The 26,010-nt window shown below is 31.1% G+C and overlaps 4 protein-coding genes across 9 annotated transcripts; 1 reads left to right on the plus strand and 3 right to left on the minus strand.

Annotated features, from left to right (window-relative positions):
- Positions 1-6,685: 6,685 nt before the first annotated feature.
- Positions 6,686-11,615, plus strand: LOC114316882 (DEAD-box ATP-dependent RNA helicase 58, chloroplastic). 5 transcript variants are annotated; one of them, XM_082877509.1, is made up of 10 exons: positions 6,686-7,042; positions 7,999-8,092; positions 8,505-8,618; positions 8,751-8,867; positions 8,980-9,084; positions 9,593-9,751; positions 9,852-9,920; positions 10,046-10,135; positions 10,377-10,517; positions 11,324-11,615. In XM_082877509.1, exons 1-10 carry the CDS (start codon positions 6,780-6,782, stop codon positions 11,585-11,587), a joined length of 1,416 nt encoding a protein of 471 aa, XP_082733635.1. In that variant the 5' UTR covers positions 6,686-6,779; the 3' UTR covers positions 11,588-11,615. The 5 variants fall into 5 exon arrangements, with proteins under 5 accessions (XP_082733635.1, XP_082733638.1, XP_082733636.1 ...); XM_082877512.1 differs by having other exon boundaries at positions 6,690-7,042; positions 11,157-11,615; XM_082877513.1 differs by having other exon boundaries at positions 6,702-7,042; positions 7,999-8,109; positions 8,509-8,618.
- A 1,667-nt stretch (positions 11,616-13,282) lies between these two features.
- LOC114316884 (glucose-1-phosphate adenylyltransferase large subunit 1, chloroplastic) lies at positions 13,283-19,444 on the minus strand. The gene is given in 10 exon segments (XM_082877515.1): positions 13,283-13,832; positions 13,934-14,040; positions 16,027-16,105; positions 16,316-16,396; positions 16,573-16,645; positions 17,070-17,345; positions 17,451-17,674; positions 17,801-17,973; positions 18,107-18,220; positions 18,947-19,444. Coding segments are annotated over 4 exon segments (528 nt in total). The 5' UTR covers positions 19,169-19,444; the 3' UTR covers positions 13,283-13,832; positions 13,934-14,040; positions 16,027-16,105; positions 16,316-16,396; positions 16,573-16,645; positions 17,070-17,345; positions 17,451-17,655.
- Positions 13,569-17,533, minus strand: LOC145788858 (glucose-1-phosphate adenylyltransferase large subunit 1, chloroplastic-like). The gene is made up of 9 exons (XM_082880462.1): positions 17,451-17,533; positions 17,286-17,345; positions 17,070-17,163; positions 16,900-16,973; positions 16,573-16,645; positions 16,316-16,396; positions 13,934-14,040; positions 13,768-13,832; positions 13,569-13,585 (listed from the first exon to the last, which is right to left on the minus strand). Exons 1-9 carry the CDS (start codon positions 17,531-17,533, stop codon positions 13,569-13,571), a joined length of 654 nt encoding a protein of 217 aa, XP_082736588.1.
- Positions 19,445-20,771: 1,327 nt separating the features above from the next.
- Positions 20,772-25,810, minus strand: LOC114316883 (peroxisomal adenine nucleotide carrier 1-like). Of its 2 annotated transcripts, XR_014335011.1 has the most exons (6): positions 25,509-25,810; positions 23,626-23,857; positions 23,014-23,160; positions 22,582-22,742; positions 21,406-21,856; positions 20,772-21,080 (listed from the first exon to the last, which is right to left on the minus strand). XR_014335011.1 is itself a non-coding variant. In XM_082877514.1 (5 exons), exons 1-5 carry the CDS (start codon positions 25,649-25,651, stop codon positions 21,577-21,579), a joined length of 963 nt encoding a protein of 320 aa, XP_082733640.1. In that variant the 5' UTR covers positions 25,652-25,810; the 3' UTR covers positions 21,207-21,576. The 2 variants fall into 2 exon arrangements, 1 of the variants encoding a protein (XP_082733640.1); XM_082877514.1 differs by lacking the exon at positions 20,772-21,080 and having other exon boundaries at positions 21,207-21,856.
- Between the last annotated feature and the right edge of the window lie 200 nt (positions 25,811-26,010).

Genomic DNA, 26,010 nt, shown 5'->3' on the forward strand with positions numbered 1-26,010 from the left:
TAAAGTGGTCAAAATTTATTGATTCATAAATGAGAGGTAAGTTGACATTCACAAATAAATAAATGAAATAGTCTTAGGCTTGATTTGGCATGTTCTAAAAAAGTTAAAAAGTCAAAAAGTCACTATCCTATTTAAGTCGCATCATCTTGTTTAAGCCACATTACCTTTCTATCACATCACTTCAAATCCAACCCATATTTCATAAAAAGTCAAAAAGTATATTTACTTAGAACATCTTAAACAATCCCTTAATGTAATTAATCCATTATTTCGTTTAATATAAAATAAAATAATTGCATGTCCCTCTATAATTGAAAAGTCACACAAAATTATATATTGTTTGGGATAACCTACAAAAGTTAAAAAGTCCAAAAGTTACTAAATTGGTGTTTGGCAAGAAGGTTTGGGTGAGTTAGGGGCTAAAATAGCCACAAAAAACAAAATAAGCTATTTTAGCCACAAAAAATAAAATATCAAATTCAACACATAATCATTACAATCCTCTCTCACAAAAAAAGTCAAAAAAGTCAAAAAACCCTTCCCAAACAAAGCTAAAATAGACAAAAAGTCAAAAAGCCAACCCACTTCCCAAACGGAGGCTAAGTGTTTGTTTGGCATTTACTACAAAAATTACAAAGTCAAAAAGTTACTAAAAAAGTCAAAAATCCCATACTATAAGCGTGTGGGGGAAGCTATTTTTTTTTTATATATATCCAACAGGTTCAGTCAGTGTACTTTGTACATACATTTAGCAAAGTGAGAAGATATGGCACATCCCAAGCCACGAATTCCTATTTAAAAAAAAAAATTCATGCACACCTCAAAAGTCAACAATTTGGTCAGTGTACTGTGCATTTATAATATTTTATTACACAATTTTTTTATAAAAACTCGAAAAATTATTCCAAACATACATATTTTTTTATCTACTTTTTTAGTCAAAAAGTACACTTATATAGCACATCCCAAACAACTACTGAAAAAGTCAAAAAGTCCATACTATTCAAGAGTAGCTTGTGGGGAAAGCCTAAAGGGCAAAATTATTATTTTGCCCTTTGAATTCAACAACCCAAAAGTCAAAAAGTCAAAAGGGTAGAATGGTCATTTTGATTTTATTGCAATATTTTATCATATATCTTTTTGTAAAAAATAAAAAAATTATCACAAACATACATCTTTTTTTCTTTACTTTTTTAATCAAAAAAAATCAAAAAGTGTATTTATATAGCACATTGCAAACAACTAGGGAGAATTGTCATCAAAATAGGGTCTTATTATTATTATTATTTATAGGAGTCGCATTTTAAGGTTTTATTCCTCTTTAATTTTTAATGCCTTAAGAAGAAAAATTAAATAAAATAAAAATGTAAAAAATGATCCTAGACCATTCTATTTTGTAAATTTCTAGTCGATGAGGTTGGCGTCAATTATGAGGTGTGAAGGTGAAAGTATGAACCAACCAACACAAATCCAAGCATATGGGTTTACAAAAAGTAGCAGACAAGCAATATTAAAAAATTAAAAGAAAAAGGTGTAAAAAAAGTTGTGACTTTAGTTTTTTTGGGGGGAAATGTGATTTTTAGTTTGAAATGTACTAATTTAGGTGTAAGCTTTTACAAGACATAGCTATTCATTTTTTTTATGTGAAAAATCATATGGTGGGATGGACCAATGTGAAAAAGAGGTTGATTAAACAAAAGTGAATATCCACTTAAAAATTTAAGTTATTTTAACATAACTTTCATTGATTAAATTAATTTTTTTTTAGATATTTTTAAAATAAAGAAACTTATGTTGACCATAACTTGTTTCTCTATACTTCATTGAACATAACTTGGATTTGATTTGATTAGCGACTTTGTTTAGTGACCAATCATATTGACTTGAAATTATCTCAAGAAATAATTGACCAAGTTTTTTATTTTTATTTTTTCATGGGAGATAAATGAATCATGCTTATATACTTTGAAAACATTAATATGGTTGGTCAGTTTTCAAAATATTTTTGAGATTTTTTTTTTTTTTCAAAAAGCAAACACCATAAAAATTATTTGTGAATTTTCTAAAATTATTTCCGCCTACCTAAAAAAAAGAGGGGAAAAAAATGGAAATAATGAGTTATTTTATTTTATTTTTTTTGGGCCAAACTAGCTTTTGAAAAAATTTAAGAAATAGATCCTGAAAACTTAAATCAATTCCAAGAAAATCTATTATTTAGTTTAATTGGTTTATTTGCAGCTTCATGTGCAATTATATTATCAAAAATTTTAATTGATCAAAAATTATAATTGACATTTACATTTCTCTTGAAATTTGAGCTTATAAAACTTAATTGTATAAATATATTTTTTTCCCTTTTGCAAAATATTATAAAACACGGTCTCAATCGGATAGAGTGAAGTTCTAACAAAGTATAATTATCATAGTTGATTTGCTTTGAAATGATGACACAAAGAACAAGATTAAATAATTAGGTGCAACTATAAAGATTTATAATGAAAATATTAGTGGAGCTAATTTAGAGATATGTTGGAGTTGGAGAAAAGATAGTTAAAAAAAAAAAAAAGAAAAAAAAGAAAAGAAAAATAAAAGAGAAATAGAAGTTAATAACATGTTTGGATCTTTAATTTGTCAAAGAAAATAAAAAATGGCATATGTAAGTATGGTTAATAAAATGAATTTGTATATATTCCTTCATTTTTTTTTCTCTTTTATTAAGTTAAAAATATAATAAATTTATTAGTTCCAATTTTTTTTTATTAAAGAGACGAGTTAGAGAAAAGATAGTTCATCAATAATAAGAAAATAAAATAATATATTTGGATCTTGAATTTGTTATAAAAATGAATTTGCATCTATTCAGTTTTTCCCTTTTTCTTAACTTAAAAACAAAAATAAATTTTAAAATTTCACTACTTATTTATCTCAATTTTTTAAGGCAAAATTCATTTTACCTTTGTGATTTGAGATCAAAACACTTTACCTCTTATGATTCAATTATAGCCATAAAGTTTTTATGTGGTTTTGGATTAAAGTGTAACCGTTAACTATAAATGTAAATGATCACAAACCTTTTTTTTTTAAAAAAAAAATCTTTCTTATGTCTCATGCACATAATTTATAATGGCTAATATTTATTCAATTAAATCACAATTAATTATAATTATAATTCTTAACTTTTAATTATATTTTAGATGATAATTAATTATAAATTCTTAATTATTTGTTATAATTCCTATCATTTTAATTTAATTATATTTTTATATCAATTCTTAGTTATTATTTATTTTATATTTTAAATCATTTCTTAATTATATTGTAATTAATATATTAATCTAATTTTAAGATTAGAGAAAACGAGATAACATTGTCGTTTGTTATATCAATTTCACTTTATTTTTTCAAGAAATCAAATTTATTTTTAAAAAATAATGTGTGTGATATAACTTCTATTAATTTGGATGAAAAAATTAACAGTGATAGTTTAATCCAAAATCACATGAAAACTTTCTGACTATATTTGAACTAGGGATAAAGTGTTCCAGTCCCAAATCACGAGAAGGTAAAATGAATTTAACTCTTTTTTTAAGCGAAAATTTCATATCAGTGTAGAATTTAAAAATTAATTACAAATTAATGATAAACTTTATCAATATTAATAATTAAAATTATAACATTTCCGTTCATATGTAATAATTTTCTTAAATTACCATTGACATGTAATTTTTCTTTTTTCTTTTTTTAAAGCCAAAATAATGTATGAAGAAATTTTTTTTTAAAATTTATTTTTTGGGGAACTATATGCAAATGGGAGAAGGGAAAAAAATTACCAACATATGAGGGATGTAAGTGACACTTGCACCCTTACAGTCTTTCATTTGCACCCCACTACAAACATAGTTGCACCCCCTATGTTCGTAATTTTTTTTTTCCGTTCTTCCATCTCCATTTAGTTTCTTATTATTTTTAGGGAGAATTACATGCATGTAAGAAAAGGAAAAGATAATTATCAACGCATAAGGGAGTACAAGTGACACTTGTATCTGCACAATCTTTCATTTACATTCCACCACAAATATACTTATGCCTTCATGTATTGATAATTTTTTTTCTTTCTTCTAGCTTGATATAGTTCCACTTATTTTTAAAAGAAAAATACTATACGTCTTAAATTTCATAGATATTTAATTATTTATTTAGTAGAAAATGTTTGGAATAATGTAAATAAATATATTTTTTAACTTTTTACGAAAAGATATAAAAAAATAAAAAATAATAAAATTTTAAAAAATAAAAAGATAAAAAATATACTTATATGGTGTATCCCAAAGCAAGTCTAAGGCCACATTTGTTTGGCGGATTAAGTTGGATGAGATTATTAGTGAGATGATTGTTAATAAACAGATTGTTAATATGTGGATTGTTGATGAGGGATTAAATAAAAGTGTGTTTGTTTTGATGATAGTGTGAGAGATGATTAGTGATGGAATTGTTAAATTATTTTTAGGACGAATTGCACTAACAATTCCTGTAGTTTGGGATTTATGTCACTTTAGTCCATGACTTTTCAATTGTGACACATTTGACCTTGAATTTTGAATATTATTCCAAATAAGAACAATTGAAAATATCATTGCTCAATTTCAAGGGCAAAGTAGTCAATTTAACAAAATATAAACTAATCTGATAAAAATAAATGCCAAAAAAATGTTTTTGAATTTTTTAAAAATAATTTCTACCCACCAAAGATAAAATTATGTAAAATTGATAAATATTTTAGACATTTATTATTATTTTTACTAAATTATTTTTTATTATGTGTTTGGATGATAATCATGTAATAGGTAGTTATTAAACTTTTAATGTGTAATCGATATATTTAATATATGAAATGTTTTTAGTTTTGAATTTTTTGATTTAATGGATTGATTTAATAATTATATCAAAGCCATCTTTGACTTTTGAAAAAATAAAAACTAATTCAATGAAAACAAAAAAATACCTATTACATGACCATCATTCAAACACATAATCAAAATTAATTTGGTAAAATAAATAAATAAATAAATAAAATATTTATCAAATATTTATCAATTTTACATAATTTTATCTTCAGTAGATTGAAATAATTTTTAAAAATTCAAAAATCTTTTAATCAAATTAATTTATATTTTATCAAATGGACGATTTTACTCTTGAAATTGAGGAATGATATCTTCAATTGTCCTTATTTGAAATAAAATTCAAAATTCAAGGTCAAATATGTCACAATTAAAAAGTCATAAATCAAAGTGATATAAGGTCCAAACTATAGGGACCGTTAATATGATTCGCACTTATTTTTATATAAAATAAATAAATAAATTATTTCTATATTAAAAAACTAAAATAAATATTAAAATAAATAGGTGAACTTGGTAAAAAAAATAAAATAAAAAAAATGAATTTTTTATATAAAATATATTCAATCCCCTCACTATTTTTTTAATTCTACCTAAAATTCACCTAAACTAATTTCACTACTAAACCTATAATATTTTGTTACATCCAAACAAAAATTTAATAATCCTACAAATTGATAATTTAATCTACTCTTCCAAATCTCTCAATCAAACATAATGCCTTTTAAAGCGTTGTCACGAGTGGTTCCACAAAATCAACAACTTTTAACGTGTTATGACCAGCAAAGTTCAATCAAAACGACTTCGTACTAGAGGTAAGCAGCGGATATATCAATCCGCCAAAACCGACCGAACCGAACCGATCCGCCGCATTTTGGACGGATGCGTGATGACGAGCGGACAGTTGCGGATTGATTTTCTCCAATCCGCCAATTTGGCAGACAGATGGCGGATTTGAGATTCCTTTGAGCGCAACCAAACCGCCAAACCGCGAGCACCCTTAATAATTTATAAAATTTTATATTTTCAATTTGTTTAAATATTTTGTTTGTATTTTCAATTGAAAAAGAGTTTAAATATTCTGTTGAAAAAAAGTTTTCAACTGGAATATATTTTTTGAATTGAAAAAAATAAACGTATTATTTATTTATATTTTTTGGTTTTTAAATCTAACTCTAAAAGTAATAAATAGAAAATATGATATATGCTGGTTGGTTTTTATTTTAAAAAACATATATAAATGTAACAATACAGAGACATACAATCTCTACTACTGCTTTGTTCATGGTTTTTGTGGTTTGAATTATTTTTATATTTTAAGATCCATATATTGTAATACTCTATGTGGATAAAGCATGCTATGATTGTAATATGTAGATGAGACATGTAGTGATTGTGATATTCTAAAATTTCAAACTTTCTTTCTTTGGATGAAGTATGCATTAATTGTAATACTTTTTTAAGTTATTGACTGTAATACTTTCTCTTTTCTTTTTTTTTTTTGTGCACAAGTTGAATTACGTTGAAAATTTATAAAATTTTAAACCGCCAAACCGATTCGCATCCATCCGCCAATCCGCTTAATCCACATCCGCCGAATTGGCGGACGGATGCGGATTGATTTTCTCTAATCTGCCAATCTGGCGGACGGATGGCGGGTTGGAGGTTTCGTGGCCACAACCGACCCGCGCCCACCCATACTTCGTACGCTTCATTTTAATGAATGGACCATTCTACCCCTCAACTTTCTCAAAACTCCTCAACCGTAGATTTTCATCTGATCAAAACAAATCTCTAACTAGGTCCCAATGCTCTCATCCACAGCAGATCTTGTCCATCTCTCTCTCTCTATCTCTCTCTCTCTGTGCGCGAGCGTCCATGGCCTGTTTCTCTGCAAATCAGCTCTACTCTCTTTCATGGAGGTTCTCTGTTAAACCTAGACCACAAAACCCCAACTGCACTCGCTCATGGTTCGTTAACCGTAGAAATCGGACTCTCAGCCCTCTATCCAATTCCAATCGCCGGCCTTCACGAGCTTCTCTTGATTCTACGTGTGTTGGAATCGAAGCTGATATCTCAGAGAGGGCTTCGACTATCCGAGAACTCTGTGAAGATCACATTCCAGATCATATATTGCGCAGGCGAGTTTTCTTTCATTTTCCTTTTTTTCTGGGAATTTAATGGGTCTGTTTGGTTCCAGAGAAAATAGGGGAAAGGAAAAGGGAAAGCAATATGAGCTCTTTCTTCTATTTTTTAATTACTAATCAAGTTTCGTTCTTGATTTGCTAATCTAAACAGTTGAAACACAAGGCTCAGTTTGGTTAGGATGAAAATGGTAGAAAGTGAAAGAAATGATTTTTTTTTTTTCTAAGTTTGGTTAGCATAAGTTTGTTTAGGATGAAAGTGGTAGAAATTATAAGGAAATTAATTTTCTTGTACAATTCAGCATAATAGCATGGTAAGCTTTCAGTTTCTTGGAAAAAAAATACAGGAAAATATAAAAAAAAAAATTAAATTTGTTATAGAAGCAGTTACTTATAATTAGAATTCCTATTTTCTTATAAAATTTGTATCTTAATCAAATTCATATGAGAAAAAGATATTTTCTTTTTCTTTTCCTTTTCAGAGAGAGAGAGAGAGAGAGAGAGGGGGGGGGGGTATGTTTGGCTCCTGAGAAAACAGATGAAAAGAAAAGGTAAAGCAATCATACCTCCTCTGATTTTCAACAGCTAATTAAGGTTTGCTCTATATTTGCTAATCAAAACAATTGAAACTATGAGATCTGAGTGTAACGATGTTCCTTTTCTACTAGTTCTCTTACTTACTCAATAACCAAACTTAGTGTAATCAAGTATTTTTCTTTTTCTTTTCTCATTTAACTGATTAGTATTGAAGTAGAATGATGAATATAGACCAATGATTGGTTTAAAAACAAGTTTTGGCTTTATGGTTTTCTGGATTGCTTTTATTTTCTTTGTTTTGTGTGTGATGATTGACACACTAGGACTGCAGAAATGTACAATACAAGTCTTTTTGAAATGTGCTGAAAATGGATCATATGAAAGATACTGATCAGAATTGGTTTAACTTGATGCAGGGTGGAAGAGGTTGGATTTGTTGTGCCTACAGATGTGCAGCGGAAAGCTTTGCCGATTATGCTTTCTGGGCGTGATTGCATACTTCACGCTCAGGTTAATTTGTGCTTCAAGTTACATTCACAAACTTTCTATCTGTCAAATTAGCTTACCATCTTACAGACAGACTCATGCTTGGCCTAATATTGTAAATCCCATTTTTTGGATGCACTGGATCACATATAAAAAATATACCATAGTTAGTTACTCTTCAAACTTGTCTTCCGTCAGTAATCTTTTGCTGAAAGGAATATAATGACACACATGGTTAATGAATTCAATAAGATTTGACGTACATGATTGATTGCAATCTGATGGATTGGTTATATATTGGTTATGGTTTTCATATGTATGTTCTTAAATGAAAAAATAAAGTTGTTGCTCTTTCTGACTCTGTAGCAGTGACAGGCTAATGTAGTTTTTTTTTGTTTGTTTTTGTTTTTTTTTTTTTTCTGATTTGGCCCTGTAGACAGGTTCTGGGAAGACCCTGGCATACCTGCTATCAATTTTTGCAGTTGTAAACACTCAAAGATCATCAGTGCAAGCACTTATTGTGGTGCCCACTAGGGAACTTGGCATGCAAGTATGAATATTGATGATCACTTCTACAAATTTTTTTTTTCTTTTTCTCAAGTTAAAAAATTTATATATGACTTGAATCTTACCAGGGCTATGATATGTGTTATTCTGATATTGTAATGTTTTGATAAACAAGATTACAAAAGTTGCTCGTATGCTGGCTGCAAAACCTGCTGAACTTGGAGAGGAGGCATGCTGTGTTATGGCTCTTCTAGATGGTGGAATGCTGAGAAGACATAAAAGTTGGTTGAAGGTATCATGTTGATTTGTATGATCTTACGAATGCTTTTTTTTTTTTTGGTTGTACGTTTCCCGCATTAGAATTTTGATAAGAAAATTTATTTATAACTTGCTCTTATTGTCAGGTGGAGCCCCCTACAATAGTGGTTGCAACTTTGGGGAGTTTGTGTCAAATGATTGATAAGAAAATTCTTAAGCTAGATTCAATGCAGGTGTTGGTAATTGACGAGGTAATAAGTGAAATATAATTTACTCTATTTGTTTCTTACTTGGCTTTTATTCTTGGGATTGCCGTCTTTTCGGCCAAAGATTTTAAAGTTTAGCTTCCATATGGCAGGCAAGACCCCATTAAAAATGGGCGATTGGGTTTTGCTTATATTGTTAATGTGCATGTATGTTGATATATAGAATACATATATTCAGCATTTGCTAGCGGCGACATCTGCTTGAGAGCTTTTAATTCTTTTGAATGATCAGAAGAACTTCTTTGAAGTTTTATAATTTTTTTTTTTTTTTTTTTGGGGGGGGGGGGGGCGCGGGCTTTTGGGCAAGGTAAGTGGCTGCCTCTTTGTTTGAATGATAAGGTATATTAAGGTAGATGAGTGGACATTTTTTACTAAAAGGATCCAATATGGGGCATATTTGGCTTCTCTTATTGTACAGAGGCTCATAAATTTTAGAGTATTTAATACAAAAGTTCATCACAGGAATTGACATGATATATTTTGTGCCTTCTAGGTTGATTTCATGTTCAATTCTTCTAAGCAAGTCAGTTCACTTCGAAAGCTTCTAATATCATACTCACTAAGAAATAATCGTCAGACTATTTTTGCCAGTGCATCAATTCCCCAGCACAAACGATTCTTATCTGACTGCATTCAGCAAAAATGGACCAAGGTTTGCTGATGGAACCTTTGTTTACATGTATTCGTTATTGGGCTTTAGCTCAATCTGCCGGTCATTGTATTACTTGCATACTAAATCGTATTTCCAACAGGATGATGTTGTTCATGTCCATGTAAACCCAGTTGAGCCAATGCCATCACGCCTGCATCACAGATTTGTGGTAAAAGAATTTGGAACCATGAAACTTGTTCAGTTTTGGTGTTGCTGTATTTCATATTCAGTTTATTTGTATATATAAGATCCTGATCTAAACAGAAACTATTTTTTTGATGGCATGCTTATCAGATGTGTGGTAAAAATGAAAGACATCAAACCTTGCTATCCTTGTTACGGGGCGATGCACCTCATTCTGCTATAATTTTTGTCAGCGTACAGGTTAATTCTGCCATGATTCTCAATTAATTTAAAATATATATTTGATATAGGACTGGCTTGACCCAAATAATTAAATTTGACAAATGTGATATCTAACTCACGGTTGATCACTTGAATAATGTGTTATTTTTACATCGATATTATATCCGACTTCTTGTTCATAATGTTCGTAGTTTGTTGCAAACTAAACATTGGTGACTCCAGTTAGTAGGTTAATATTATTTTCCAATTTATATTGCAGTCCGAGAAGTCAAAGAAGGCTGGCCATGCTCCACCAACAACTCTTCTAATTGATTTGTTGAAGACTTCTCTTCCAGGGTGTTTTGATATTCTTATGCTGGAGGAAGACATGAATTTCAATTTACGAGCAGCTTCGTTATCTGTAAGTACTGTTCAGCTCATGGATGCTAGTTGTATCTGTAACTCTTTATTGCATCCATAGGAAAAAAAATGGGTTGAAAATTGGATTAGATAAGGTCATCTCTGTATATTGTAGTATTTGATGTTTCCATATCACATTAGAAGATTCAGTTCAAACGGGGCCAACATATGTAATCCATTCAATCTTTCTTGTAACATGATTGGTCGAAGAAAAGATTGTAGACTTGAACAAGTTGGATTAGGCCCTCATTTTTTAACCTACCCCAAGGCCAGCCCTATATGGACTTATCGTGTGAATAATAGCATGCAAAGTAAACATGGCAAAATGAAACTTGTTCTTATTAATTAAATGATGGAACTGTTCTATGAAAAAAAAAAATCCCAACCCACATCTCCTAGATTGCCTGTGGCATACAACTAGCAAGTCACATGTAAGACTAAACGCTTTGGGAATTGGTTTGCACTAATCTAAACCCTTGAATGAAATATAACTTGGGAGGAATGACATATTTTGCTATTTTCTTCTTCTTCTTCTTTTTTTCTTTTCTTTCTTTCTTATTTATTTATTTATTTATTGGGTACTAAAAATGTACAAGACAATTTCTTATATCTTATGCTCTGTGGTAAAATGGACATTTAGGTGACAATTCCTTTCAGTTTGGTTTCGGAAAACTTGGTGGTGGCTGCTTTGTTTGTTCTATTGAAAATGGCTCTTATCCTTCCCTTTTCTTTTCCCTCCACAAATTCCTACACATATCTATGATCCAAACACAGCCTAAATGTCTGTTACTCGCTTCTTGAATACAGGAAATGAGACAAGGAAGAAGCTATCTTCTTGTGGCAACAGATATAGCAGCCAGAGGAGTTGATCTTCCAGAGATAACCCATATATATAACTTTGATCTGCCAAAAACTGCAGTGGATTATCTTCATCGAGCCGGGAGGACAGGTAGGAAACCATTATCAGACAATAAATGTTTTGTTACTAGCATTATAACATCAGAAGAACGGTTTGTGTTACAGAGATTTGAAAATGAACTCATGTTTCAATGTACTGAGGTGTTTCTATAAACTCAATTTTAGTTTCAGTTTCATTCAATATTAGCTTCATCCCTCTCGTTCTTCTCTCCATCCTTTTTAAATCGTCGATCGAATCATGAATCATTTTGCCAAAACCAAGAATTGTGAACCGTATGAAATCATGAATCGTATGTTTCACTTTGTTTAACATAATATATAGTAATCATATCAAATCATGAATAGTAAGTTTCACTTTATTTAGCATAATATATGAATATATATATATACACATAAAAATACACACATATTGTTTACAATGAAATAAATATCATAACTAAATTGTGTATATACATATAAAACAATGACATCAGTATTTTTAATTGATCTCTTTTTCTATTTTACGAAAATTATGTCATTTCATGTATTATGTAAATATAATTGAAATCGTAGTGTAACAATTGAATTGTATGATACGCTCAATTTGAGATTTAACAGCACAAATTGAATTGTTTTGGTTAAAACCCGTATCGAATCATACAAATCAGATCGTGAATCGTAAGAGTCTAACAAGCATGCTTCTCTCCTCTTCTTCAGCTCCATCTTTCTTTCTTTCTTCTTTTTGCTCCCTTTGGTTCTAGTTATCTCAAAGGCAAATTACATTAACGGTCCCTATAGTTTGGGGTTTGTGTCACTTTGGCACCTGATTTTTCAATTATGACACATTTGACCTTGTATTTTGAATCTTGTTCCAAATAAGGACAATTGAAGATACTATCGCTTAATTTCAAGGACAAAATTATCCATTTGATAAAATATACACTAATTTGATAAAAATAAATGTCAAAAAAATATTTTTAAATTTTAAAAAATTATTTCTACACACCAAAAATAAAATTATATAAAATTGATAATTTTTTTTTCGACATTTATTTATTTATTTATTTTTACCAAATTAATTTTTATTATGTATTTGGATTATGATTATATAATTGGTGGTTGTTAAAATTTTAATTTGTAATCGATATATTTAATATATAAAATGTTTTTAGTTTTGGATTTTTTAATTTAATGGATTGGTTTAATAATGATATCAAAGTTGTCGGCATATTTGACTTTTAAAAAAATAGAAACTAATTTAATGAAAATAAAAATAATCACCTATTACATGATTATCATCCAAACACATAATAAAAATTAATTTGGTAAAAAAAGTAAATAAATAATATCTAAAAGATGTATTAATTTTACAAAATTTTATCTTTAGTAGGTAGAAATAATTTTAAAAATTCAAAAATATTTTTTTGACATTTATTTTTATCAAATTAGTTTATGTTTTATCAAATTGACGATTTTGCCCTTGAAATTAAGCAATAATATCTTTAATTGTCCTTATTTGGAACAAGATTCAAAATTTAGGATTAAATGTGTCACAATTGAAAAATCAGAGACCAAAGTCATACAAGTCCCAAACTATAAGGACTATTAGTGTAATTTGCGCTTATCTCAATTCCTTCTCTACCATTTGGCAAGAAGAAATATATTGAGTTTGATTTTTTGAAAATTTAATTTAATTGTCATTATAATTGAAGCAAGGAGAAAACGAAAAATGGTGCTAAAGATGCGTTTGGCATTATGAAAATTATTCTTCAAAAAGTGTATCTTAAATTTTCCCAAACAACACTATTTTTAAAGGATGTCAGTTCATGAAATCCTAAGATTTCAAGAAATAGAATCACATTTGTCATGTGGGTATAAAATGACAATTTGCATTAATACAAAACAAGAAGGGATATATGCATATTAGTGTAGTTGATAGTATTTCAAGTTCTTTACAACTTTGGTGCCATTGTCAGACACAATGCACGCATCTCACTAAACCTCATTTCCCACTCTAAATTGAGCAAAAGAAAAAAATTACAAACAAAGAGAAAATGATGATGATGCTCATCATATCACAACTCCATCTTTGATTGTTGAGTTTTTCAATATGATGCTAATACCTGAACGGATATAAAACCCTTCCGAGGATCTATCAGCCTCTTGTATGCCCTGCAAATTCATATAAAAACAAAACAAAAACACAAAATTAGTTGTGGAATCTTGAAATTTTCTTTTCTTCTTCTTCATTTTCTTGACAACCAAAGGAAGAGTTTCGAAGGCCTGGACCACCATTTTTATCTTGAAATCATTAGTCTTTCCTATATTTTCCACAACAAATTATTTGAAGAAACATTCCTCTGAGTTTGCAATAACAAAATTCTTCCCGATTCTAGCATTCTTGTCAATGATGCAGTCTCTGCATAAAATCATAAAAATGGCCATCAGAGACCGGAAAAGTTGCAGAGAACGATTTTCTAGGAAAATAATGGAAGTGGAAAAGTCTGAGTTAGTGTGTACTTGATTCTTGTATTTTCTCCTATTCCAATCGGAACTCTTCCCTCAGCTAACATTGCTACAATTTCAGCATTGGGTTCGTAGTCGTCTGCACCAAGCATCACCGTGTCCTGCATCATCATCATGTTCCAACTCATTTTAGAGAACATAATGAAATATGATCGTGCAACGGAGAAGATAATAACCATATTTAAACGACGAAATGATATTTGCACTGAAATAAAGAAATTAAATCCATTTCATAAGATAAAATGAGGAAGTTTCTATATTCTACATAAAATCTGCTAGTGTAAATTGTTATGTAATTCTGCAATTATGAGGTCAAGAATATAGTTATCTATGAATTATGAACAGACCTTTAAGTGCACATTGGAGTTTATCCGGGAACGGACCCCAACAACACGTGCTCTATAAAGCAAAATTAGTTGAGAAACTGCCACGAGATAGGATTGAGGCCTCGTTTGGCAAGTTAACATTTTAGTCAAAAAGTCAAAAAGTTACTAAAAAAACCAAAAAGCCTATAATCTATACTAAAAAGTCAAAGATTCCCTTTTCTCTCTACTTTTTGCACATTTTTTCGTAAAAAATCAAAAGGTCACCCCAAACATACTAGTTTTTTTTACCTCCTATTTTAGTCAAAAAATTACTAAAATAGCATGTTCCTAAACGAGGCCTGTATCAACAATCTACAACAAAATATTGGAAGAAAAAAATATTTAGTTTTCATGAAAAAAATGGTGGCATATCTAAAAGCAAGACACTATATACTTGAGATATCCCTTCACAAGTCCAAGGAAACTTAAAAGTGCAAGGAAGATTACAGAATGTAGCTATCCCTATGCCGAGGATAATGAACACTGACAATTTAATTAAAAAGAAAAAAAAAAAACAAGCAAAACAGGCAAACAAAATTGAGATACACTAAATTCCAAGTCAAAAAAATCTTTTTTGATTGGATGGAAATGAATGAAGAAATACTCATTCGTCGTATATTGAATCTAAAACTTTGGTTCTTCTGAGAATTTGTGCTACTTTATAATGCATATAAAAGTAAATCATGGTTTATACCAAGCAATTTACTTCTTAAATTTTTTAATTTAAACGAAATGTTAGTGAAAATATAAAAAAAAAATAATAGAGAGCAAAAAGGGGTTATACCATCGAATAGAAAAAAAAAAAAAGAGTTAAAGAATCAAAATCAAAAAGAGAAAGAATCCGCAAGCCAAAGAGATCTTAAGATCAAATGCACAAAATGTTATTGAGCTAGATAAAGTTCAATTTGCATCATATTTCATATTTTGGAGGTGAGAACTCCAATGGAATCTGTTGAATAGTGCTCATATATTGTTCTTAAATTTATGAAGCCATACTCTATTTTAATTGTAATTAAGGCTCCGTTTTGTATACATGGATTTCAAAAGAAGGGATTTGAGGTTAAATTTTATAAAAGTATAGGAGAGTCGGCTATTATGGCTAGCTTGAGAAACTAAAGAGAAAACTAGAGTTAAAAAATAGTAACTTCTTAGGATTTTTGTACAATTAGAATCCTTAGTATGAAGTATTTGAAATATTTTTATTTTATTGCTAACGAATTCATCCCTATAGAGTAAACTCTAGATACACTTAATCACCTCCCAACCACGTGTTTCAGGTGAGTCTAGGTGCATCACCAAGAAATATTGCCCAAAACGTCTGAGTTTATGGTTTGTCCCAGAGACGTTTGAATGAAGAATTTGAAATAACTACTTTTACATTGTTATTTCAAATTCATCAGGATAAAGTGCTTAAAATCAAATTTGAATCATATATCTAAATTATCAAATCTAAATGTGAGCTAGCTTTTTTAACGATTAGTGTCCAATCCTTTCATTTCAAATCCATAAGCAGCCTGCAAAAATTAACAGCAAGAGAGAGAACTAAGGGGATTTGATGACCTGAAAGAAAATCTAATGCCAACAGGTTGCTCAAATGACAAACAGAATGTAACCAACATTATTGTTATGCACAAAGATATGATCTATTTTAACTCTTGCCATGAGAATTGAAGTTCTGGGAGCATACTGGAATTAAACCTGAAAACATTGAGATTTACCAACCTTGATATTGTCAATCGTTGTTGGTGGTAAATTTCTTCTTGATGTATACATTGGCTTCATAGAAACCAAATCTCGGGGGCTGAAAAGGCAGAAGGAAATGTTAAAACTTTTTTTTTTGTTTTTGGAAAGCATTTTTGTTTACTGATAGAATGTCAGTATTAACTGTCATTAAACAAATACTAGAGAGACTAGCCTTTTGAATGAACTTATCAAACAGACTACATTCCATGGACTTTCTTTCCCTTCTACCAAACAATGCGAAGTAAAATATGGGTTTTCTGATACTTACATGTGCAGTAAGAGCAAGGTTTGCTTCAAAAAAGGATCTAATTGTGCCAATGTCTTCCCAGTAGTCGTTAAATAAATATGCCTGCAACATTATGCCAGACATGGTTTAGCTCATTGCCCAATATGCATATACACGAGAAATAAAAAACTATATGTCATAATTGTAGAGAATGATTAATTATTTTCAGGGGAAACAAAAAAAATTTCTATGTAAAATGTCTACATAAAGAGAACGGTTAGAAAAGATTTGATGCTGACCTTTATGAGGAACTCTTTGGCTGAGGCAGGGATTATCTCTGGCCCGAAGTCATTTGCAGTCGGGAATCGCCACCTGACTCAACAAGAATGCATAATTCTTAGTGCTTCCTCAATTTTGACATTGCTTGCTTTAATTTCATTGATAGCATAACCAAGCTGGTATAATTTTATTTTCTCTTCATTCTATTTTTATATTTTAAAATTGTTTTGCATATATCTGACCCTTTCAGATCTTATAGTAGCGACATAATAGTGTAGTGTCATGAGATAACTTCAATTTTTTGGTTCCTTAAAAGGTTTAGAAGCATCTCCTTCTTGAAGACATACACTCCCATGGAAGCAATGTATGGTTTCTTTTCAGCCTCTTCTCTCTCGAGTCCCAAAACTGTTGTATCTACTGCCTAAAGCAAACAAAAACCTTAGGCTGAGTCGGTGTATACTACAAAACTTTGAATTATCATTTGATATTGTGAAGTTATCATAAATTCAAGTATTACCATTGCCTTCAAATCATCTCCTTTGGGCTTTTCGCTGAATGACATGACCCTTCCTTTGCCGTCTATCTTCATCAAACCAAAATCTGAAGCACGGCTAAAATGAAAACCAAGGGGAACATTTTGAACCTCAAAGGCCTCAGGATCATGCTTATTGAGTCAATATATAATTATAGAGTTGAAACCACTTGGGAAGCCAAGTTGTGAGAAAACAATAACCAAGCTGTAATCCATAGGCAGACAAGAAAGAGTGATATCAGCACCGCTTTGACGATGATTCTGAAATGAAGAATCAAGTCTTCGTGTCAGAAATAAGTGTTTGAATGCACGAACAATGTCAAATCACAAAGCTTGGTATAGGAAAAATAAAATTCAGTGGCTTACTTGAACAAAGTCCATATAGTCCATTCTATACAAGTGATCTCCAGATAAAATGACCACATCTTCAACGTCTTTGCTTCTTTCATCCTACATGATGGAAATCATATTCCAATTGAAACTGGAATAGAAACACTTAGCCAGTACCTCAAAAAGCCAATGAAACTGCCTCACTGTGTTAGCTGTACCTTGGAACCACCTTTTACCCTCCTTACCCGGAGTCTGAGTCGCTGCCAGAGCATGTCACAGAACAGAACAATTTTCAATTTAACCAATCAATCACATATCAACTTACAAAAGATCATCATACAACACGTTCTATATAAAATTGTGACGTTGACTAGAAATAACATAACTTGACATAGCCATCTCCAAAGGTGACACCAGCTCCAAGGTTGTAGGCGCGTGTCAAATGCCTATTGAGCAATGCGGAGTTGAACTGAGTGAGAATGTAGACTCTGTTGATTCCACTATTGATGGAATTACTCATTGGCACATCAATCAAACGGTATGATCCTCCGATAGGGACCTAGAAGTAGAGAATAGGAGAGATAATGAGTAGGCAATAAGCACAAATATAGATGAAGCACAATGACCTTTTGTGAATGCAGTTGGGGTTAGTGGGGGGAAAGGTTGTTGGGAGATTGAAAAAGAAGACCTACAGCAGGCTTGGCACTGCTTTTAGTGAGAGGGAAAAGACGAATACCGGCTCCACCTCCCAGTATAATCGCCGCGACTGTTCTTGGGTCCCTTTTCTCCATCTCTAGGTCTCTCAACTGCACAAAAAACACATTTTGTTATGACAATTATGTAATTAGGACCCCTCCTACAACTGCAAAAAATAGATCAAGCTCAAGCTTTTCAATGAGCAGCCCATAGTAACTCCTTAAAACACTAGGCTTGCTATTGCATTTAGTCTTTGCCTTGATAAATAAGTAACTTTATTATAGTAGTGTGCATCATTAATATTAATCAAATTATGTAGGCTTGTCTTGTCTCTAAGATTTTTTGAGAAATTTAATACGCGTCCCCTTATTATCATTTGCTGCCCCTAAAGTTAAAATCTTGTGTCCATGCATCAAACCTCCCCCCACCCTCAAGTTTGAAAAACCAAAAACCTTATTATAGATATAGTAGTGTTTGTCATTAATATTATCAAATTATATTATATAGGTTTGTCCCTTAAGATTTTTTAAGAAATATAATATCCGTCCTCCGATTATCATTAAGTGCCCTCCTAAAGTCAAAATCTTGCGTCTGTCCTCTCCCCCCACAAGATTTTAAAAAAAAATTATAAATTATTTTTTATTATGGTATAGTTATTAATATTATCAAATTATAGATATTCACCCCCTAAGATTTAAAAAAAAAAAAATTAATATTTGTCCCCTTATTATCATCTCCTTAATAAGGTAAAATCCATCTCCTTATTATCATTCACTACCCTTGAGTTAAAATCCTACTCCGTCCTTGCATCAGCCACGGGGAGAGAGAGAACTCACCTTAGCCTCACCAGCAACATTAGTAGTGAGAGTCATGCACACATGTGGTCTAACATTGCCCTAGACACCCTTTTGAAGATGTATCATCTTCAGCTTCAGCTTCTTTCCCATCAACTCTCCATTGCAGAACTTCACTAGCCTCTTCCCTGCCAATGATGCCGTGGCGCCACTCAATTGGCCGGCAGCTGACAAGGTAATCCGGCCATCGGCTGATAACGCCATTTTCTCCAAAACCCAAGGTTAAAATTGGAAATTAAAGTGTATAAAAATGCTTGCTTTGTAAAAATTTAAATGGAACTATGTATAGAAGCAAAGCAGCTGAAAAGGAGAGGTTGAGAGCTAGAGTTGCTTACATAGCATGCATGGTATTGGAGGATTGAGCCGAGTTATCCGAATTCAATTGAATCCACTAATTGTTTTTGTTTTCATGTGACCCTTTCAAAAAAAAAAAAAAAAAAACAGACAATAGGTGCATTTATAAGAAAGCCCTCAGACTGAGTTTGTGATTACCAATATGCTGTAGTTTCAGGATCTATTATGCTATCTATGAAAAATGATTTACAAACAAAATTTTGTACAAAACACTCATCTAGAATGATGTGACAGTGACATTTGAGAAATTACGAGTCATAATGGTAGGGTTTTGGTTTGAAATGGAACGCTTAGAAACAACCTCATCATGCTTTATCAAAATTTTGTATAAATATTTTATTTGTATATCATTATTCATTATCTATTATTGAGAAACAAGCAATGAATGCATATTGTGCCCTCTATTGTGAACTTTGTTTGGGTCTGAATGGACCCATTAAGATGATCTGAACTGTTCAAAATGTAATACATGTCGAACAAATTATTCATGTAGAAAAAATAGATTGATTGAATATCGAATGCCACGTGATAAAAACATCTTTAAAAAAAAGTAAACAATAAATGTGATTTTGTGAATAAACCTTTTAATTTTTGAAAATGTGATTAGATATGTGGCTATTAACGTCCAATTAATTTGATTTATTATATGAATAATCTACTCAATAAATCTTACAAAATAATAAACAATTCTGATCATCTCAATATGTTGTGAGTGAACCCCATTGAACCTGACAGTTCCATTCCCAAGAAATAGAGACCATGTAAGTCATATGAGGAACTAGACAAAATATGAAATATCTAGGAGTATGATTCTTTAGGATCTACTTATATTTCTCGGATTTTTCTATTTTGGGAAGAGTTTTCTGTTATCATTTATTAGGACACCTTGGGATGAGAATTATGGATTCTGGAGGTGTGAGAATGAGGACACCTACATCAACATCTAGTTTCCATTTTCATCATCTTATTGGATAGCAAGTTAGGGCATAGAGCATAACCTTTTAGCATTAACTCACTTGCAGTTCACTAATTTTGCAATTGCCTTTCCCATTTTTCATTTATATGGTATTTTCAGTTGGTACTTCTAAAAGATTGTTGACCTTTTTCTTTTTTCTTTTTTTTAAGTTGAGTGGTTGTAAATAAAAAGTAAAATACTTATCATTTGAATATGATATTTTACCTTATTTGTTATTTTAATTTATTTTGTCTTTATTAACTATTTTAGTTTCCAACCCTCTTCCTAAACAGGGCCATGACAATTTTTTTTTTTAAAAAAAAAAAAAAAAAATCAATCGGTAAAAGATTAATTAAAAAATAAAAAAATAGCATAATATTAGACAAATTTTGTTTGATAACGCATAAATAGAAGCCAAATAATCACCATTAAAAATTTCTCATAATGAGAAGAAATAAATACTAGACACAACTCAATAATTAGACAGAAATAATCAAATTTTACATTTAACAAAGATTGATTCACTAAACTTCTAGATAAAGAGTGATTAACTGAGTTTTTTTTCTTTTTTTCTTGAGAACATAGAAAACAAATAGTAAAAATAACAACATACGGAATAAAATCCTAAAAGGCCATACAAACCATACAACAAAAGGAACAAACTGCCAAAAAAACTAGCTATGATCCAAGAAAAACTACCAATCTCAACATCAAACCAAACAAGATCTGCTTGTAAACCTGCTACCGAACTCCGTCGCTGCAGTATTTCGGACACAGCCAAAAGCTAGAGTTGGTAAGAAGGTACACCTACAATGGTATAGGAGAAGACTTCAGAGAGGAGAGAATCTTTATGGGGATAGAAAATCCAAAATTTTATGTTGAAAACGGAGGAAAAAACTCTCAAACTCCTATTTCATACCTAAAAAGTTCAGATTTACACTCTAAAATTGCAGATCTATTTATTCATTTTTTTAATCCACCACAATCAAAAAAAAAAAACTTATAATGAAAAGAAATAAATAATTTAAGAACAAGTTCCCTAATAAGAAAAAATAATCAATTTTAGAAATAAAAAGTCTAGAATACTGAAACCAATAGGACACAACTCTCTCTCCCATAAAGTCTATCTCACCTTTTTGTTTTCTCCAGAGTCTTATGAGAGGGTTGTGAGGGTTGTGTCCAATTTTATGGTCAATTTTCTGTGTTCCTAAAGGAACTGATTTAGAAAATCAGTTTACAAGGGGGTGGAACTTTGAATGGAGTCTCTTTATTTGTAAATGATCCTTTGGATAGAACTCCCCATTTAAGCACTCTTTAATCTGGTCTTGGCTATGAACAGATAGCTTTGGAGTGCAAGCAACAGAACCCAAGTGGTTTTTGTGATCTTCTCCTTCACCATCAAAAGCAATGCTGAGCTTAACACAGTCTTCAAAATCTGAGCATCTAATCCTTTGAAGAAACCAAGTAGCCCTTCCCTTCTCCAAATCATTTGGAGTGCACCTGATACTGTTTTTCGGGATCTCAGTCGAGCTTCCTTCTTCCTGTCTTCTTCTGATTTGGCAGCCTGAATCATCACCTTACACCTGTCCACAGACAATTTTATCAATTTTTCTGACAAAAAACACAAAGAAAAGGGTGGGTAGCACAATTGTGGGTATGGGCATACTGATACGTGAAAAAAAGGATATGGATACGGTCAGATATATCCAAAAAATACATTTTTCTTACAATTTACTGTGGTGCATGATATATAACAATTAGAAAATCAAATGGAAACGTAATTAATGTTGAGTTGAGGCATTGTCTGAGCGTCGATGATCGTCAATCCTAATTGGTTGATCTTTGCAGACAGAGAATGAAGAAGCTTTGTGATCGTGAGACAGAGCGAGATGCAGATCTCTATAACGACCCAAAAAATCTTAAGTAATATTTTATGTTTTTGATAATTGTAAAAATATTCCATATTTTTTAAGTTTTTAAAAATAGCCACAAAATAATTGTTCTAATATCTCTATATTTTTAAAATATATATATTTATGTCCCAACGTATCCAAAAAAGTATGCGAAATGTACTCCTCCCATACCCAACATTTAAAAACAGAAGACAAGAAAAAGCACCGGATGCTACCTGCAATGCATACCCAATACTTTTATGACAATCTTTTTGGAATACTCATGCTTCGTATTTTCATTCAAAATGCATATGCCTATTTTTCATAAAAATTCAGAGTCCATGAAATGAACTTGTGAGGCATCTAACATCCTCTTCATATTGAGTTGATGGAAAGTAACAGAATAGATAATCTACCTGATAGCTGGATATGTTAAGCAGGTGGCAATACACTTGGAGACTGCACCCAACACGAATGCAGATACAGCAGAAAGTGACTCCGAGGATGATTCTGTACCTAGCTTCTTGCTTAGCTGCCTCCTTTGAAGTCTCTGTTTCAACTGATCAAATACAGTGTACTGCACAATATTTATCATATTTTGCAATTACAACTCCTCGTCTTGGTGTTTACCCGAAACGTAAAGCATAAATCCGTAGCTAGAAATTGTACTGGTGACTATCATTTCCATCTAGAATATGGCTAGGATTAAGGCAATCACCTCCATTTATATAATACAACAACAAACGAAAAATAGTCATTATCGTGTGATATATTATTTAAATTTCTTAGGTCCATCTAAGCCAATCACAACTTAGAGATTTCATACTAGAAAGCACACAACTAAGTACCTGGATAGATGGATTTGTGGTGAGAAGAAGAGATATGCCAAGAGCGTCGAATGCCTCACTCCAAGTGCCCTCTGAAAGGGTTTTCCAGAGTCCTTTGGATTTCCCAAATTCACTTGTTTGCATCCTTGATGATGCTGTATCCAAAGGCTGAACAACAAAATCATAAATTACCATATATAAAATACATATACTATGACCTAGAGAGAGAGAGAGGTCTTAAATTAAATATGAAATGTTACTACTTTATTCTTCAAGACATTTGCTGAGACTACGTCATTGAAATTACAAATCAAGTTATAATTAGAACTCACAAAATAATTCCAATCAACGTTTCATTATCCTTACTTTTGTTATGATTCCCTTCTTATTTTTCAACATTCCAAAAGTTTTCAAAAAACAAATCAAGCTTTCTTTTCCATGCAATGTTCACCTAGGCGAATTGGTAAATTGTACTTTAATCAAACAAGGATCTCATGAACTTCAAATAATTCATTGCTCAGCGAAAATCACTGTGATATGAATGACCAAAGAAGGGTGTTTGGTTGTAATTAACAAGAAAAAAAGAAAATGTATTACTGATTAGCAATAAACCGAGCCAATATATAAGCTCACCTGGGTCACAATGACAGTACAAGCCCCTGCAGCAGCAGCAAGAACCAAATTAGCTTTTGTATCAATAGATTTAAATCCACTTTTCTTCAAGTATAGCTTCTTAAAAAAGCTGTATCCATAGAAGTAGATAAACTGAAAAATGAAGGACTGCAGATTCTTTGTCCCAAGGCCCTGGTACAGTGAGAGTACTTGATGGTTAGAAATTGCTTCCCAATACACATCAGAAATGTTCCTGAATTGGCAAAACAGGTGAATTAGTTAACCATTTCTCAAAGCAGTTGGAAATTGGATCAGATCCAACCCAATCCATAACTCATGGAGTGCCCACATGAGAACCAGTTCAATTCTTCTGAGATTGAGATTGAAACTCTAATCTGGGCTTCTAGCTACAAACTGAAATTTTTGGTTTGTAACAACTTTTGTTGAGTCAAGATGCTTGACGAGGCACCAAGTTACAAGAAGTCGCATTTTGTTTTAAATTTGAATGCACAAGTTCATTGGTCTCATAATGCGTAGTTCACAAGAATTCCTAATTTTTTTGAGCTAATTGATAAATTATATGACAATCCATACGTAGTTAAGCTATATGATATCATATTAGAACATGGGTCATGGTTGAAAAGAAACGTATAATCTTTCCTTTGTCAGGTAAATGTTGTGACAAAGGGATATAGCAACCCGAAATTTGAGTCTTAATGAAAAAATTTCATGGTCAAGTGAAAACGTGAAATATGGACATGTTTTCGAACTACACTCTTACCATTGTCAACCCCACCACCACTAGATTGCAACCAAACACAGAAAATTATTTTATACTAAAAATATTTTCTGAAAAATGTTTTTGTGGAAACAAATAGTGCCTTAAGCTATGTTTGGGAAGTGGCTAAATTGGACAAAAAATCACTTAAAAAAAAAAAAATCAAAAAACCAATACAAAAAGTTAGTTTTTTTTTCTTTTTTTTTCATTCTCACTACTTTTTTTTGCACGTTTGTACGTAAAAAGTCAAAAACACATTCTAAAATATTTGGGGTGTGTTTGATTTGTGTTTTGAGATAAATTTTCAAAATAACATTTGGAAAGAGAGTTTAGAAATTTTTTTGATTTATTTAGTTGTATGTTTTGAAAATAGTTTTGGAGTTTGGAAGTTTTAGATAATTTGATATTTTGTTATAATTAAGTAGATGTGTGTGAGAGAAAAAGTGATTGAAAAAAAGAGAATAAAGAAAAAAAAGTGATTAATTGATGCGTAAAAGAAAAAATGTGATTTTAAAATTTTATTTTTCTCAAAAATTATATTTCAAACCAAACAAGCCCTACAGTTTTTTAGCTTCATATTTTAACCCAAAAAGCCACTTAAAAAGGTCATTCCCAAAATGGCCTGAATTGAGAAAACATAAGTAATGTGGTCATAACAACACAACACCATATCCATCACAATCCATCACATATGTAAAATCACGCATAGCACACAGTATTGAACAAAGCACAACTTGATGAAGAATCGCCAAAAACCCAGATCCAAAACAACACAACAATCACATCAAAACGGAAAAAAAACAAACAATAAAGAGAATATGCCTCTGTTTGGTGGGAAGATGGTTTGGGTGGGTTTGGGGCTATTTTAGCAAAAAAAAAAACAAAACAAGCTTTTTAACTTAATAACATAAAATATCATCTAACCAATAATTATTATACTTCTTCTCTTAAAAAAAATCAAAAGTCCTTCCAAATCAAGTTTTTTAATCCTAAGTTAAAATAATTTTTTTTAAAAATTAAAAAGCCAACCCAACTCACAAACGAACACTATTAGATCAACAATGCCAAAAATAGGAGGAACCGAAGAGGAAGAAAGGGAAGAGAAAGAAATGTATGATAAAATTACCTGTACTTTTGGCGATTGTGAGATGGAACTTCAGCTTGGTACTTGTTCTTGCAAGTATCTAAAGGGTAGAGCACGGTTGTGCTGACCAATGCTCCAATGGCTCCCGAAGTTGCCTCTGACAACGATTCCAAATCAAATGCCATACTCTACTCTCTGCTCTACCCTGCTCTGGTGAGATCTCTATATAAGATTGGAGAATTAGAAGAGAGATTGATTTGGAGGGGAAGGTGAGATCGACGCGGCATTCAAACTTTGCATATATATATATACTAGCGGTGAAACCGTCAATTTAGAAACCTACCTAGGCAAGGTTTGGCATTTGGCATCTCCAAAAATAAAATCATACAGGTATTATTTCATTTAAATCATATTTTTATATGTGAATCACATCACTCATTTATTACATCATTTTAAATTTAACTCGTATTTTATAAAAAATTAAAAAATATATTTATTTAAAACATTTTAAACAATTCCTAATAGTAATAAAAACAAATAAAGA

Source organism: Camellia sinensis, chromosome 7 (genome assembly GCF_055761805.1).
Source record: "Camellia sinensis isolate YWXY chromosome 7, ASM5576180v1, whole genome shotgun sequence".
In the NCBI taxonomy this organism is placed as follows: domain Eukaryota; kingdom Viridiplantae; phylum Streptophyta; class Magnoliopsida; order Ericales; family Theaceae; genus Camellia; species Camellia sinensis.

Excerpts from the sequence above, each read along its gene's own strand:
- LOC114316882 (XM_082877509.1), top strand. The coding sequence starts at position 6,780 with ATGGCCTGTTTCTCTGCAAATCAGCTCTACTCTCTTTCATGGAGGTTC. Across the intron at positions 9,085-9,592 it reads AGGTGTTGGTAATTGACGAG|GTTGATTTCATGTTCAATTC; the intron begins GTAATAAGTGAA and ends TGTGCCTTCTAG. Across the intron at positions 9,921-10,045 it reads GCCTGCATCACAGATTTGTG|ATGTGTGGTAAAAATGAAAG; the intron begins GTAAAAGAATTT and ends CATGCTTATCAG.
- LOC145788858 (XM_082880462.1), bottom strand. The coding sequence starts at position 17,533 with ATGAAAGAAGCAAAGACGTTGAAGATGTGGTCATTTTATCTGGAGATC. Across the intron at positions 16,974-17,069 it reads GAGATGATTTGAAGGCAATG|GCAGTAGATACAACAGTTTT; the intron begins GTAATACTTGAA and ends TGTTTGCTTTAG. Across the intron at positions 16,646-16,899 it reads TACATTGCTTCCATGGGAGT|GTGGCGATTCCCGACTGCAA; the intron begins GTATGTCTTCAA and ends TTGTTGAGTCAG.
- LOC114316883 (XM_082877514.1), bottom strand. The coding sequence starts at position 25,651 with ATGGCATTTGATTTGGAATCGTTGTCAGAGGCAACTTCGGGAGCCATT. Across the intron at positions 23,161-23,625 it reads GTACTGTCATTGTGACCCAG|CCTTTGGATACAGCATCATC; the intron begins GTGAGCTTATAT and ends TTTGTTGTTCAG. Across the intron at positions 21,857-22,581 it reads TTAACATATCCAGCTATCAG|GTGTAAGGTGATGATTCAGG; the intron begins GTAGATTATCTA and ends GTCTGTGGACAG.